This window comes from Diabrotica undecimpunctata, chromosome 4 (genome assembly GCF_040954645.1).
Source record: "Diabrotica undecimpunctata isolate CICGRU chromosome 4, icDiaUnde3, whole genome shotgun sequence".
In the NCBI taxonomy this organism is placed as follows: domain Eukaryota; kingdom Metazoa; phylum Arthropoda; class Insecta; order Coleoptera; family Chrysomelidae; genus Diabrotica; species Diabrotica undecimpunctata.
In genome coordinates this window covers 18,001,420-18,018,438 of record NC_092806.1, presented here as the reverse complement: position 1 = coordinate 18,018,438, position 17,019 = coordinate 18,001,420, and the positions used below count along the sequence as shown (strand labels likewise).

At 32.0% G+C, this 17,019-nt stretch overlaps 1 protein-coding gene and 1 pseudogene across 1 annotated transcript in view; one reads left to right on the top strand and one right to left on the bottom strand.

Annotated features, from left to right (window-relative positions):
• Positions 1 to 208: 208 nt before the first annotated feature.
• Positions 209 to 17,019, bottom strand: part of Cpsf73 (cleavage and polyadenylation specificity factor 73) — a 25,775-nt gene continuing 8,964 nt past the window's right edge. The window contains exons 9-15 of the mRNA XM_072529052.1: positions 13,812 to 13,941; positions 12,850 to 13,025; positions 9,666 to 9,927; positions 8,667 to 8,854; positions 5,407 to 5,535; positions 3,553 to 3,675; positions 209 to 741 (exon numbers count right to left, since the gene is read on the bottom strand). Coding sequence (XP_072385153.1) covers positions 643 to 741; positions 3,553 to 3,675; positions 5,407 to 5,535; positions 8,667 to 8,854; positions 9,666 to 9,927; positions 12,850 to 13,025; positions 13,812 to 13,941 — 1,107 coding nt within the window. The 3' untranslated portion in view covers positions 209 to 642. The remainder of the gene's footprint in view (positions 742 to 3,552; positions 3,676 to 5,406; positions 5,536 to 8,666; positions 8,855 to 9,665; positions 9,928 to 12,849; positions 13,026 to 13,811; positions 13,942 to 17,019) is intronic.
• LOC140439254 (delta(24)-sterol reductase pseudogene) overlaps positions 15,184 to 17,019 on the top strand; it is a 6,251-nt pseudogene continuing 4,415 nt past the window's right edge.

Below are 17,019 nucleotides of genomic sequence, written 5' to 3'. Positions count from 1 at the left end.
GAACTTCTCGTCTGAAGAACTTACGGAATCGCAACACACAACACTACTCAAAAGGGCGATAAAAAAATGATTGATATGTGGATAATTGCCAGAATTAGCTAGGACACGTCAGGCTAAGAAGAAGAACATACAAATGAGTCAGAGTTCTCTTATTAAGGCACAGTTTCATTGTAAATATGATTCTGTTGGGATAAATGAAAACAGCGTAACAATCTTTTCATTGTATTTAAAAATAAAAAAAAAACATTACAAATAAATTTCCAGAACATTTTGTATTATTTATCAAGTATAAATGTATTTAAATACTCCTTTGATTACAAAGATCGAAAATATAATACTCTAAAATAACGCATTTAAAATACAGTACAACAAGAATGTCTTCTTTCATTCGCTGAAGATTCATCACCCTATAAATTCTAGATGTTATATTAGGTACGTTGGCTTATCCACGAGAACAGTAATCGGACATCCTAGAAGTATGGTCTAAGATATTCTGATCATGCGCGGTAAAGAAATGTGAACACATGTTTTACAAGACATGATCAACTTACTAGTTCACTGTCCCCCTGATAAACAAACGTACCTATTAAAACCAGTACACATTATCGCACTGTCTAATTACTTCAAAACATTGATTATAGATTAAGTTTCAACTTGAGGTGGTGCTAAACACTGATACAATTTGGTAACTGCTGTTTGTACAATTTGCTGGAATGTTTCATCATTTGGGCATTTCACTTCCTAAAAAGTAAAAAACAAAGTAGATACTTTAAATTTATTTTGAGACAACTTATTATAAGAATGATTATTAGATTTTTATATAATAGAAAGATAAAATAAAAAACAGGTTAGTATTAAGTATTGCAAGAATATTTAATAGGAACCTGTGTTTTGTATTTTACATTCAATTGGAAAATCAGAATGAACATAGACTTCGTGAACTGAAGATATGTCGTTATCTCTTGACTACGTAATATTGGTAAGACCCTGTACCTGCTCCCAGAGTACAATAATGCATTTCCTCCGCTGTTATTACAATAAGAAAAATAAAACCTATAAACGTTACTGAGTTTTCCAGAAAATGATAAAAGTGGATTTAAAACAATAAATTGAAGATGATGGATGGTAGGTATATCGGTCTGAACAAAAAGACATTAAAATGAACAAGGAAATAGTTAATTTAATAATTTAGTCGGCTGTATACCATAAATCACAAAATCTTTGATTAAAAAATCCTTTATAAAAGGTATATTTATGTAAAAGAACCCTTACGGGCTAAATAGCAGATCGTTTTCAGAATAAATATTCCATCTTCCGTGCTGATACTATAATAGGTATCATCATCATCATTTAACCCGGATCTATCCACTGCTAGATATAGGTCTCCCTCAGTCTTTTCCATGTATTTCTGTTTTGTGCTGTTTGCATCAAATTTTTGTCGATCCATTTTATGTCATCAGACCATCTTGTTGGTGGACGACCTCTACTTCGATGTGCTTCTTGTCTCGGTCTCCACTGTATTATTCGCTGTGCCCATGTGTTATCCGACATTCTAGCGATGTGCCCCGCCCAGTTCCGCTTAAGGGTTATAATTCTTTCTATGGCATCTGTCACTCCTGTTCTCCGTCTTATTTCCTTGTTCGTGATCCGATCCCTACGAGAAATGCCTAACATCGATCGTTCCATGGCTCTTTGGGTAACACAAATTTTATTTCTTACTTTCTTGGTTAGTGTTAATGTCTCTGCACCATATGTAAGTACTGGCAACACGCACTGATTAAAGACTTTTCTTTTAAGACACATAGGCAGTTCTGATTTAAGAACATAGCTTCGCTTGCCGAATGCCACCCAAGTTAGTCCTATGCGGCGGCTTAGTTCGCACCGTTTGATTATCTCTTCCTATGCGTATCTCATGTCCTAAGTACTTATATGAGGTGGTTTCTTCAATATGCATGCCATTTACTGAAATCTTTTCGCTTAACACAAGATTTGTCATGATTTGTGTGGTTGATTTTTAATCCTACTTGTAGGGAGGCTAGGTATAGTTTCTCCAGTTGCGATACTGCATCATCGATTCTGTCAGCAAAAAGGACAATATCGTCAGCAAACCTCAAATGACTAAGCATTTCTCCATTGACATTAATTCCTTTTTCACTCAGATTTGCATTCTTAAACATATGCTCTAATAATGTTGTAAACAATTTTGGCGAAATTGTGTCCCCCTGTCGCACTCCCCGTTTTATTTTAAATACGTTGGTCTTTTTATCTGCCAGTTTCACACTTGCTGTCCCATTTTGATAGATGTATTTTATCATGTTTATATAGCGATGATCTATACGGCACTCTGTTAAGGCTTTTAACATCTTTTGATGACTTATTGTGTCGAAAGCTTTTTCGTAGTCAACAAATATCATGACTAATGGCTTGTTATATTCAACACTCTTTTCTATTAAGTTCTTAATTACTTGTAAATGATCATTCGTGCCATATCCTGTTCTAAAACCTGCTTGCTCTCTTGGCTGATAGAAATTTAACTTACTTTCTAGCCTGTTGGTAATAACTCTTGTAAATAGCTTATATACTTGTGACAACAAGCTAATGGGGCGGTAGTTTCTAAGGTCGCTGAATCTCCCTTCTTATGAAGTAAGATGATTTCCGCGTTGTTCCACTGCGTCAGTGTTATCGCTTCGCACAGACATTTATTGAACAGTTTAGCAAGTGTCAGTAAGAGCTTATTTCCTCCTAGTTTTAGGATTTCGGTCATTACCCTGTCTTCACCTGGGGATTTATTGTTCTTCATCACCCGAAGTGCATTTTTAATTTCGTCAACAGTTATGTTCGGCATTAATTCTGAGCCTTGATTCTCTATCTTTGGTAAGGGGCGTCTTTCATCGGATTCACTTGTTTCATAGAGTTGTCTGTAGAAGTCTTCCACTGTTTTCACTATTTCTTCCTTATCAGTCACAATGTCGTCTTGGTTATTTCTTAACTTATGTATGTTCTTTTTTCCTGTGGACATGTTGTGTCTTAGAACTTTCAGACTTCTATTTTTCTCTATCACCCTTGTCACCTCACTCATGTTATGTTGCCGTATGTCTTTTCGGATTTCTTTGTTTATTGTTTTACTGAGTTGACTAAATTCTGCGGAGTTTGTGTTATACCTGCCCTTTAGCCTCCTTCTTTCTTCGATCAGATTTTTAGTGTTGAGACATAGGTATACATGTTTTAAAAACGTAAAATGTTTAAAAAAAAACCTTTTAAATGTTATATAATTGGTATTATATTATATGGTTGCTAATAATTACGCAGGATGTTAAAATTTTAAGTAGATTCACTTTATGGCAACGTAAGCAATCAACGAGAGTTACTGCTCCGGAGACGTAGTCTTTCAACCGACTTATTACCTAATATAATAATATGAATTATTAACAACAATTATTATCAACATTAAATTCTTATGGATTATTGATATTCCTAAATTATATATTTAAAAAAATAATATTATACAAAGAGGACTTGCTAATAATGTGAAATAGAATAATAAATCCGTACCAAATTAGTTAGATTGATATCTGCACGTTTATCGTTCACAGTTACATACAACTTTTCTCCTTTAAATATTTTTGGTACCGAGTCTTCGCCAAACATATCCTGTAACATCTCAATTAGACATTCCTAAAAAGAAAAAAAAAACAAATCAATTATACTAATATGTAGTATACAGTACATATCTAATGTGCCGCCCGGTATAATGGAACAGTTTTGACATTTGATTCAAATATTTTAATTTTTTTTAATTGCCCTTAAGGTGGTATGTCACAATGTTAAAATTTATATACTTTTTAGGTACAGTTATCGTCACTATTTCAAAAAAATCTTCAACTTTTGTACCGTTGTACGTCATCCGCGTCAAAGTCCGTGAGGTTACATGATACCAACACGAAATATTTAGGCGGTAGGTGTGTTCTTTTTTAGAATCACTTTTCCGAATACACTGGCATTACAGCCACTAGACATATTTTATTATATACGCGTAGAAATAATAATTCAAGATTTCTATTAATGTTAACTTAAAGAAATACACAATAATATGTTTCATTTAATTTGTATAAATGCATTATAAAGCGTTTTTATGAAGAACATTTGTTCAGAACACACTGTAACTGTAATCGAACGAAGGTGATATTTTGGCATAAATTGGTAACACTTATTTGACAGTTGCGGTGGTGACTAGAAATTAGTAAATAATGAAAAAGTGTTGATTTTGTTTAAGTATTCCATTTTACATCTTTATACGACGCATACAAGCTGCTCAAATTGTTTTTAACAAGATTATTTTTTAACTTTTGTTTTGTTTCTATTTATTTACATTAAATATTAATTTGTTTTGTTGTATAATCCACTTTTGCAATAATTGTGACCTATTTGATTTAAAATGGATTCAGGATTTTTTTATACTTTGACAACTATGTCAACTTCGATCTCTGTCAATGATAATGACGTGCAACGGTAAGTAAATTAGATGGACTGTACGTAAAAAAAAACAATCAATTTTTCATAACTGTACTTAATTGAATTCATGGCATATCTTAGTTGTTAACCTACCTAAAATTTGGTCTTGTGTAATAATTTTTGAACTTAGGTACAAAATAACTACGTTAAATGATTAACTATCCAAAAAGCTTTATTTTAAGCAAACGTTCATTATCCATACTGTCGTAATTTTTAAATTAACTGTACCTAAAGATAAAATTACAATTAAAATCTGCAAACTAGGGATTTTATTGATATCACAGTAACAAGTTGTCATTTTGGTAGTGAAAAATTAGTTCGGCTGTCACTTAATACATGGGAAAATAAGTTTAAGTGTCATTTAATAGAAGGCAGCAGTGATGTATTACATGGCGACAGATGCGCGTTTGTCGAATTTAAGAAAAATCGGCAAAACATTGAAAACGAGTTTTGTGGTTATGCAGTAACCATGGAAATACGAATCACGTGGTCTTGTTTAGACAGAAACACAATGAAACGACAGATCGCGCGACCACACACTACGTGGAGTATTAAACGCAGTACAATGCTTATTTCTTATAATAAATTAAAATAAAATAAATTAAATTGAAATAAATTAAATTAAAAACCATTGCTCCGTGCGTAGACGATAAGAAAGCTATAGTTCCCCTCCTCGGTCACTCCCAGAGTGCCACATACCGTTTTTAGTTTACAAGTATAAAGGTTTCTGAACAAGATAATTATATAATGATTTAAAAAAAGGTTAAGTTTCGTTTATAACAGTTTTAGCTATTCAAAATTTAATTTTATCTGTTGGTCTACTATGTGCCTGATTATTCGATTTTATTAATTAATTTACACAATATTCTACAAAAATTGTATGCTTATACATACCTTAAAATGCATTCTGTCAACTTTAATGGATGTGTTCATAGATTTTAAAGGTACATCCAACAGATCAGCTTGTAGAATTGCAGCAACTAGAGAATCGGCATACATGTCATTGACGGGGTTAGCCATCCACTGAAACAAAACACGGACTTTATGATTAGTTGTCCACATTTCCCCAATAATAAACATTGCTTTGTTAACTAATTTGATCAATATAGTATTAAAGAATGAACAGTTTTAACTGAATAAAAGAACAGAATAAATACATTTGCAAGTATCCTTCTGCTACCAACACTATTTTCTGTGTTTCAGTTAACTAATGAGCTCAAAATCACAAACACAAAATTACAAAAACAACAGTCATAAAATATTTAATTTCATTTTTGTCACAATAGCCATATTGTTTTTGTATTGTTTTTTCAGTTACTTTGATACGAAAATCCATAAACCATTTTAACAAAAAAAAAAAAGTTTTCTTATAAGTAAAACATTTTGATTTTTAATCCAATTTGCAATAAAATACTGTTTTAATTCCATAATATTTGCACAAATGGCTAAACCAGTCCTAACAACTATCAGATTTGTTTGAAATTGCATACAATAATTCCCGATATGAGCAAAACACACCAATCGATACAACTGAAAGGAATATCTGAGAAGAACTAACAAATTTTATTGCTTATAGACACTACATTGTCTTTGAGGTTTAGAATAAATAAAAAAAATCACTTAACCCTCTACCACATACGAAACCTTTTATGGTTTCAAAATTTCAAAGTGTTTTAATATGCATAATATCCACCACCCATCGAAAATTCTGACTACATCATAGCTAGTACTCATTATACTACGCCTCTGTATATTTGGTTGCCTACCAGTCAAGAGAAAGATCGTTATAACCTCATCCGTTTGTACACGTGTAGAGAATGAACGGTACCTTATGTATGACTAGAATTTGAAGCAATATTTTTTGTCAACATAGTGATTTTTTTTTTGAGAAAGTAGGTATTATTTTTTATTGTATAAATATTTTTCTACATCGAATTTCACATTATTATCTAGCTTTATGATGTCATTTACTATCACACCATATATAGTGTCGTATATATACCGTCTAAATTGGTATAACTCCGTAAAATCCATAAATGGTTTCGAATGCATTCAATCTTATTTTAGTTATACCGTTTTTAGAAAAATTATCATTTCGTTTTTGTTTCAGAATTTGTTTTATGGCTCATCTAAATACGTTAACTGTATTCCTGGTGATGGAGAACTAAGTGAAGACGATTTAGGTCCAGATTCAGATAATGAGTATATTCCTTTTACTGGAGAACTAAGTGAAGACGAATTAGGTTCAGATTCCGATAATGAGTATATTTCTCGATGTCGTCAGCCCCAGTCTGATGATAGTGATAGCAATGAGAAAAGGAATTTGGATGAAAATATACCTATTTGCTCTGGTATAAATAAAATTGTCAACAACAAAAAACAAACCTGAAATTTTTTTATGTGAATCAGGCCATTTGAAGCATTTTAATCATATCATTTTTAGATATTTAGATCATATATTTTTTGGTTGTTCTAAAAACAGAGTGTACTCATCCAAACTTATAAATGATTTATTAAAATATAAAATAGCAGCTCCTTGGAATATACTATATTTATTATCACTTGGCTCTGTAGATATTTACAACTCCTTAATTCAATTTTTAAAAGACAGCAAATTATCATTATAATTCTCTAAAAATTATTTAGTTAGTAGATGTAATAGTCTTTTATTTTGATAGGGCATTTAGGTAAATAATTATAATGATGACTGTCTTAATCCTTTTGTGTGTGGCTGTATGACGATAAGTCTAAGCCAAAAAAAAAAAAAAAAAAAAAAAAGCATTTTAATAAAAATAATTATGCACTCTAGTAGAGCTACGAGAATGTATCCTTGAGTTAGAAACCCCTGCAGATTTTTTCTTGTTTTTGTTACCAAAAGAATTAGTATCCATGATTGTTGAACAATCAAACATAAAAGCTCTGCAGGAAAACATAAACAAAGCTGACAATATTACCGAAAACGAAATGGAGCAATTCATAGGAACTGTAATATTTATGTCATTGGTGAAATTACCATCATCGAGACTACTGAAATGCAACTGTAGGTCAACCACAAGTATTTGAATCTATGACGTGCAATAGATGGGAAATTATAAAGAAACACCTTCATTTTAGTGATATAGTAACTCCGTTCCTATTGGTAATCCAGGTCATGATAAACTGTTCAAAATTCGACCTCTATTAGACAAGATTAAACAACACCTTCTACTAGTTCCCAAGGAGGAACATCTAGCCGTTGACGAACAAATTATCCCTACGAAATGCCGGCACCACCTCAAACAATATAATCCAGCAAAACCTCACAAGTGGGGATACAAAAATCAAGTATTTACTCGGGTATCAGGTTTTAGTTATGACTTTTATTTTTATTAATATTTTTGCTGGTGAACAAAGCAATTTTTTTTCCAAATAGAGCGCCTGATTATGGAGTCAGTGGAAATATTGTTACTAGACTGAAAGAGACAGTGCCGAAGAACGTTAATCATGAAATATTTTTCGATGACTGGTTTAATATTCCAAACTTACAGATTTATCTTACAAAAAATGGATTGTTGCCTTCAGGTACGATTCGATTAAACCGTGTTCCAAATTCAGGAATCTCATCCGAAAAAGATTTAAAGAAAAAAGAACGTGGTTTCATTGTAGAAAAAGTTGCACTTATTGAAGACGTAAACATAAGTCTATGACGTTTGCAATAATTCATGCAGTAAAGGGGTTAATAGTAACCAAGCCTACAAAGTCTATTCCGTCTACTTGACAAAGATCATTTAAAATTTAAAGACACTTAAATATTAAAATACCATTAGATAAAAAAATCTATATAATATGATTAAGATAAGTGATAACCGCTTGGCTTTCACATAAAAATCTCTATTTTTAAATATATATATATATATATATATATATATATATATATATATATATATATATATATATATATATATATATATATATATATATATATATATATATAAATAGATTCAAGATTAAAGTCAATTTATGTAAATAGAATAGTAGAGTATTTTTGCTGTTCGAATAAATACTTGGATGAAATGAAGTGATAATTGATTGTAGACTACTCAAATTAGAGGGAATATATATTAATGTTTCAAAATATACATTCAAAGAATATGGAAAAATATACATTTACATACCTCTAACGTAACAACTTTCTGTTCTATCGTAATATCTATAGCATTGAAGGCTTTCAGTTTCTTGTCTCCATCTATTGGTTCCAATAAGCCCGCAATTTGTGTGAGCATATGTCTAAGCATCGCACTGTTGCAGGAAAAGTGTAAGCTTTGTCTCTGCATTATCTGACTCATACTTAGATCAGTATATTCTAAAAAAAATGCATATAGGCATCTAGGATAATTTAAAACAACGGAAATTTCAAAGAAATACATACTTTTTTAAATAAGTAATAAGTTTCTGTTATTCGCTCCGTGCGTGACCATGGTAGGGGTACCTTGAAACGATGCCAACGTGCGTAGCGGCGAAATATGACAAAATTGGACCTACCTTTTTACGCATAAATTTTATCAAAAATGTGTGCAAATACATATTGCGTATTTAATTGTGCTAATAATAGCAAAAATAGTAAGTGTAGTTTTTATAGGTTCCCAAAAATTACATATAAATTAGAGAAAAGAAAAAGATGGATCCGTGCTATTAATATGAAAAAGGAAATATCACGTAAACTCATTTTTATGCAATTGAAATATTTAAATAATTTACCTTAAATGATATTTTATAAGGGCTTCAAGCTAACTGCAGAGTGCCTGATGACTTTAGCTTTTATATGATAACTTTTACTATTACTGTTTTTAATTATATGCTCTTTCACGTGAAAAACTTGATTTTCCAGTACTAGATTTTTCCCTTTCTTTTCCGTTTGGGGTCGAAAAGATATAATATGATGAATTTTGAGAAACCCAGTTTTTAATACTACATTTATTTTGTACATAAACTAAAAAAATATAATTAAAAAGTTAATTATTAATAATTGTCAATTTCGCATGTATTTAACAATGTTAAAAATATGTCATATGTTTAACCTAAAAATTGGTAGGTCCAAAACTGTCAGATGAAGGCGGTAGGTGTCGCGTCAGTCACGCGCGGAGCGAATAAACATACAAAATGTAGTGACTTACGTGGTAAATCTTCTGCAGACAGTATATGATAGTTGAAATTCCTCTTGACCAAAATACCGTTCAGCGTTTTACCAGGTTGGGGTTCATCCACTGCTAGTTGACCCATCACCTTGGCAGTTTTTTCACCTCTAAAGTACAGTTCCACTGAATGTGTATTCCTCGGATTGTACAAATTGATTACAGTATTTGGATCGTCTTCATATTCTCGTTGTAGAGCTGCCTTTAATCGATTCATCTCGTTTTGTTCTCCGTGTACTAATACCTTAAACGAATTTAAATTAGAAAAATAAATCTAATCAATTGTAGGATTCCCCTACAAAAAATTATACATGCAAATGTTATTTGCAATCCAAAGATTGATAGATAGATCATTCTGATATAGCTTGTCTCATTGGATTAACTTTGAAAGTAGCTAGTTGAAATAACTAGGGGAGATTCTTCTTTTCTAACATCTCGAAGCGAATAATGCAAATTGAGGTGTTGGGTTCTTCATCAATACCAAATACAACTAAACTTGTCTTACTTCATAATGATCATTAAAATAGATGCACTAACATTCTGAGAAAGAAATAGATTAATGGTTTTATTACAACTTGTCTACATCTGTGACAGAAAAGCATACATATTTCACAATACTATGTGGAGATACTGTACTAAGACGATAAATTTGTGATAAATGCGTTTACTTTTTATAGTCGCAAGGCTTCTTGTGATTGGTCCTGTCCGTATATAGGATACCACAGGATACTTTAAATCAAACAAAGCACTACTTAAATAACACATATTTCATCTATAAGGAACAAAGATATAAACAAGTTGAAGGAACACCTATGGGTTCACCACTCACCGGCAATAGTAAACCTGTTTATGCAAAAAATAGAACAGCGAGCAATAGAAACAGACGAACACAAACCCAAACTTTGGCTTAGGTACGTTGTGGAGAAGAAAAACTAAAGGTATTTTTAGAACACATCAATACTATACACCATAAAATCTAGTTTACTATGGAACTGGAAGAAAACGAACAACTACCATTTTTAGATGTGTTAATAATAAAGAAGGAAGACGGGCACATAGGACACACAGTATACCGAAAACCCACAGATACCTATATGCCGATTCACATCACCATCCTGCACAATTACATTCAGTCATTAAAACCCTGATGACACGATCGGACAGACTGACAGATGAAGAACATAAAAATAAAGAAATCCATAATGTGAAAACAGCGCTAAAAAACGACTTTTCAACATATACCATTGAAAATGCTCATAATCCTCGAAAAAGGATTAAGGATCCAACAAAAGAGGAAAAACCGATTGCAAAAGCCATTCTACCATATGTAAAAGGTACAACAGAGAAAATAGGGAGAGTACTAGAAAACAGAAAAGATATTTAATACCGACAGAAAAATCTCCGCCATCCGCCAAAACAAAAATATCGTTAGAAAATCAAAGAGTATACGAGATTCCATGTGGGGACTGTGACAAATCGTACATCGGACAGACCAACCGAAGAATCAATGTTAGAAGAACATCGAAATGCCATCGTAAGGAGAGAAAAAACGTCGTCCCTTGCCCGTCTCAAACACAGGACAAACAATAAACTTGAACCAAACTACGATGCTAGCTAACATTTAAATTAAAAGAAAACGCGAAATCAGAGAATCAATAGAAATAGAAAAAAAATCCCAACAGTCTAAACCAAAGAGATGATGCTCAAAGGCTTCCAACAACATGGAAAACGGTATTAAAGTAAAAGTCAAAAATACATCGGACCACAAGACCGAGTAGTAGGACCCCGCCTATCTACATACGGACAGGACCAATCACAAGAAGCCTTGCGGCTATAAAAGGCAAACGCATCGACCAGGAGACTCAGCTAACTTCAAGCATAAGCGAGAACTACCTGACTTGACAATGGCAAGTGCGGCCTTATTCAACGCGGAATCAAACCCGGAAAACTATAGAAAGCATATAGGTAGAAACGAGCTGACATGTTCCGACAATAAAGAACAGAGACAAAAAACTGCTTGAATAGAGACCACAGTCAGAAAACCTAAGCTGGGAAAGATCCCCAACACGATGGATCGATCATCGGCCCTTAACAGCTGGATAGCAGAGGCAACAAACAGAGATATATCTTCTTCTTAGAGAACCATCTCCCTACGGAGGTTGGCAATCATAATGGCTATTTTTATTTTTGACTATATAGAAACTGTATAGAGATATATGGAAATGTCTAAAGGAAGCTATGTTCAATAATGAACAAATCAGGGCGTATTGATGATAAATGATGAGTTGAGATAACAATCTATAGAAAATGTTATTTTCCTTGACAATAGTACACATGAAGCATTGGGGAAAGGGGATTAAATTCAAAAAAATCGTTCCGGTGGAATGATTTGCGATTTTTTGAATTGATTATTGTGATATTTATTACAAATTAGTACCAAGTTCAAATAAAAGCAAAAACATAAAAACATTGATCAAATATTATAGGTATACTGTATGATATCGATAAAGATAAAGAAAATTGTAACAGACTTACTCTAGTTAATATGGTGTTAAAAATTCTAGTGATATTAATTAAACCAAAATGAAAAAAATATACTGTATGCAATATTCGAGAATATCAGTTTAGATTCTGAAATAATCGACGATTTATCGATATCATTTACTTATATTAGACAAGTCTTTGATAGTAGAAAGATAAGTAATATACAAAAAATAGATAAGATATATTGCAGTGTTCTACAAAAACTCCACATATTCCAAAAATCTTCTCGAATTATATTTTTGTAACTTTTTTTTCTATTATTGTTTCCTCCAGGCCTTGTTCATTAACATGGTTTTGTTATCATTTAGCTCATCTCGGATATTTAGCTCTGGTTTGTTTAGTAGATCCAACTTCCCTTCTGTTCATTTCTAGCTGCATGTGCTGTTTTTGGAATTTCTTCTGCATTTTATTCTAATGTCAAATTATAGGTTATGTAAATATGTCTTTCGATATATTTTTTTTAATTTGTTCTTGTTTTGCCTTCTCTTCTCGAAAGCCATTCTATCTGAATCTTTTTCACTTCCTCCTTCGTATCATTTACTCCTTACCTCTCCCTCACCTTCTACTTCGTTCGACCACATTTGTGGAATGTTAAATTTTTATAAACAGTTTTTTAACTTACCACGTGTGGAGGTTTTAACATTCTGATAAATTCACTAGTTTGTTGATAATCCGTATGAGCTGAAAATGATATATAATCTACAGACATCTTAAGGGGAAGCTTTTGTCCAAGCATCGTAATAATTTCTTCTGGTTCCGACAATATAGTTTTGGCTAAGGTTCCTTCTACACAGTAACCTACAAATGTTTACACATTAATATATTTATATACCAAATACATAGTTTATTAAGTAAATAATAAAAAAAAATTTTCCCTTTATTAACGGTTAAATATAAATAAAAAAGACAACTTCAAAATCATGAACAAGACACTATAAAGCGTGAAAGTAGTCAACGTCAGGTTCAGAATAGAAACCGATTTTGTACTTACACAACATACTTATTTTTTCCTTCTAGTTGGCAGCATTTAATCTTAATTAACAACTTTAAGGCTTCCCACCTCAACCAGTCAAAAATGAGCGGAAATTTGTATGTTTCTAAGCCAGGAATGTACTTTCTTTCTGGTTTTCGTCTACCCTCAATATTGCCGGTGACTATGCGTTTTAGGAGGGAATATGTTAATCTCCCAAAGTTCTCGGTCCATTCCAGGTCGTCGCAATACCTCCTCATTGGTAACTCAGTATCTCCACGACATTTTAAGTAGTCTTCTCACAATCCACTACTCGCATGCTTCAAATTCTCTGTATTAATTTTACTTTTAGTGACCACATCTCTGCACCATACTGTAAAATTTTTAAATTCCGTATCTGTGAACTTTTAATTCACGTATTTCAAATTCCCTCCTATATAAGGTTTTAATAGACTCTTTTATATATTCTAACTAATAAACTATAAATTTGTTATAAACTTTCGGATCTCATCTCAAAATTTCGTCGAAGAACACTTTTTTTTGCAGATATGTTCATGTTATGTATATTTTCTGTGCCATTAAAGAGAAAATATTTAACAAATTAAATATATTACCTGCTATTATGACTCCGTTTTTAACATCAGTACACCAATTCTCGAATAATTCTCTTGATAGGCCACTTTGCATCATACCAGGGGAGGCCATAATAACACATGGTCCGATATCTTCAAAATGGTCAATTCCCTGTAAAAAAACATTTTCTTATTATTTAACATCACCAGACGCCGATTAGCGTCATACAAATCATATGTAAAACTATATTATTATTCAGTGTAAATTCTTTATTTTATGCGCAATTGAAGTATATATATACACAGCAAAAGTGTTACAAGCACTTCTTTACATATTTAATGTCATTGACTGCTACATATCTTTTTGAGGTAACACACTTATAGTAACTTTTCTATGGATGTTTGGTTTTTCATATTGTTCTTTTCAGACGAACTGATGATGCTTTCTGATTAGAAAGCGAAACGTCTTCAATAAATAGATGAAGTAGCCACCTTCTTTGTCTTTTTTCTCTACCTTTTGACCGAAAAACCCACCACTCTTCGAGTGATCCTTAATTTATATTGGATTGACGGTCGTACTCCTTTTGTCGATGTATATATATATATATATATATATATATATATATATATATATATATATATATATATATATATATATGTGTGTGTGTGTGTAAAAGATAAAATCTTTTAGCGAAAGCCGCTATCGCTTTAATAAATTAAATGGCCAAATATATGGCCTAGGAGGACAAATTCGTTAAACTTCCCGTGCTCGAATCGGTATCAATAAAGTGTTATGATCATTTCGGCCTATCCCAGCCTCATCAGACACTTGGGCTGATACAAATTCAAACTCGGAAAGTCCAACGAATGTCTTCCAAAACTTCACTACAACAGTAGTTAGCTTACAAAGGCGCCACCTGCTTTGGCAGCCGTGAATATATATATATATATATATATATATATATATATATATATATATATATATATATATATATATATATATAATTCAACTGCGCATAAGTATAATTAGTCTAGTAAAACAGAAAACCAAAAAAGGTATATCGATGAAAGGCAACCGTATATACGCATTTCTGACTATTGGTCGTCTTCAGTACGGTGCAGCCAAGTTAGAAAAGGAGCATGTTAACTTGGGAAAGAATCACTACAGGAGCAATGCGACCAATTTGTGGCATTAGAGTTAAAAGACCCTGATGGTTTCCAGGGCAACATCAGGGTTTTCTAGCCTTAAAAATAATTCCAACTGAGCGCTGCGCTCACCACGCGAACAATGACGGGCTAAATCTGGAATAATAATAATAACATTCTATACCCTTAGATCCGCCACTGTGTATTTCCACATGAAATTAATTATCTAAAAAGTTTATACCTAAAACCCGATCTATATTTAAATTACTTTGGTAATCATTATATTATTTTAAAAATATGTGGAGTGAATCAACTCATTAAAAAGTTGAAGGTCAAGTGCGTGTTGTGAAAACAGATAAACAATCTTAGTTTGACTGAAAAATGTGTTGATTTTAACACAAGTAGACGTAAGAAATTGAAAAAATTGGTACAATATCCATCCCAATGTAAGTAATTTTTATTTTTTTTTATATTAATTGTAACAAGATAATAAAACGTACATTAAAGTTTAATCTAATTATTGGAGGTTATGTTGTCGTACTTTGTAAATTATAAACCATAATAAAATATTAAAGAAGTTTTCCATTGTTAAGGGCAACGAAATTAAGTAATCATTATAGGATTTTTTGACATTTACAGTGTTTAATTTGTATAGCTACATTAATAATTGTGTAGTGACTAATATTCCGAGAAACGGAACTTTACAGACAGTTAAAAATACGATTTAGATCGCTTTTGTTTAATTCCTTTTGATGTGTAATTAATTTGACCAGAATGACTTAAAAGACAATGGTAAATATGTATTCTAACGTCTTTTGGCATGCTTTAAGTTGTTTTAATAAAAAAAGAGAAACAATATTTTTGTTTGTTGTAACGTTGATTGAATAACCCAATTGATTGGATTATTCAATCAACGGTTGTAATTAATTATTTTATCTCTCATTCCGCTTCTCATAGTTCTAGCCACGTTATCGATAATTACTGGAGATAAATTATCCCATATTTCAATTGGAGTAGGTAACTCAAATATGTTTAGTAGCTCACATAATGATTGAGACAGCTGTAATATTTGGCTATAGTCTTTTTCCTGACGTATCTCAGACCGGGGAACATGCAGACTCTAAATCTACTTCTTTTTACAATAGTGACAATCCCTGGAACCTAACGAACATTGATTATGGATTGTATTTCTTTAGGCAGTTGTTAAAGGTCATGTTTGTACTCATATCTGGATGGCCATATTCCAATTTCATATCGGTCCAAAAATCTTCCTTGGAATTCTTCAAAAAACTTCTATTTTTCTTTTTGTATTGTCACTACTATGTCGTTTATTTCAATAGGCGTTCTTAAAGATTCCAATAGCATTAAGTATATTCATAATATAATGATCTTATTTAATTATACCAACGGTCCAGCAGGTCTTTGTACAATTGGGACATCATTTAATGTATATGAATTAAAATAAAAACTTTAGTCAAACGTGTCGTCGATGTGCGAATTGGAATCCAAATTAATTAGAGGTTAGATTATTTAGCACCAACATTCTGTGACTAAAAAAAAGAGACTTGAATTTTGTGATATTAAGTATTCGTTACATGGATAAATTCACCAACTGGCAATGTTGGCAGTAACAAAACGTAGAAATATCCGAAAATAAAACTAATAAATAAGTTTAAAATAAAAGAAGTCATTGTATTTAATTTCGTGTGTAAGTAATCGTAATTGTACACCATTATATTTAGTTCCTTTTTCTGTCAATCGCTGTCACATTTAGTTTCTGCTTCACTATCATCATCATCATTATTATCGTCACTGTCATCACTATCTCCGTTATTTATATTTATAATAATTGGTTCGATATCATCCAACAAATTGTCAATTTCCCATATTTTTTTTCTGTTGCTATTACGTGGTTTACGTAGTTTTTCCATTTCTCTGGCGTAATGACCTGGTACGCTGCTCTAATTAAATTCCGCATTTCAGTTTTTTTAAAATTCGCGTTGGGTCCAGCTACATACCGTTTCACTTCACTCCAAACCATTTCGATGGGATTGAGTTCACAGTGATAGGGTGGGAGCCTCAGAATCTTCATGGTGCTTTTTGG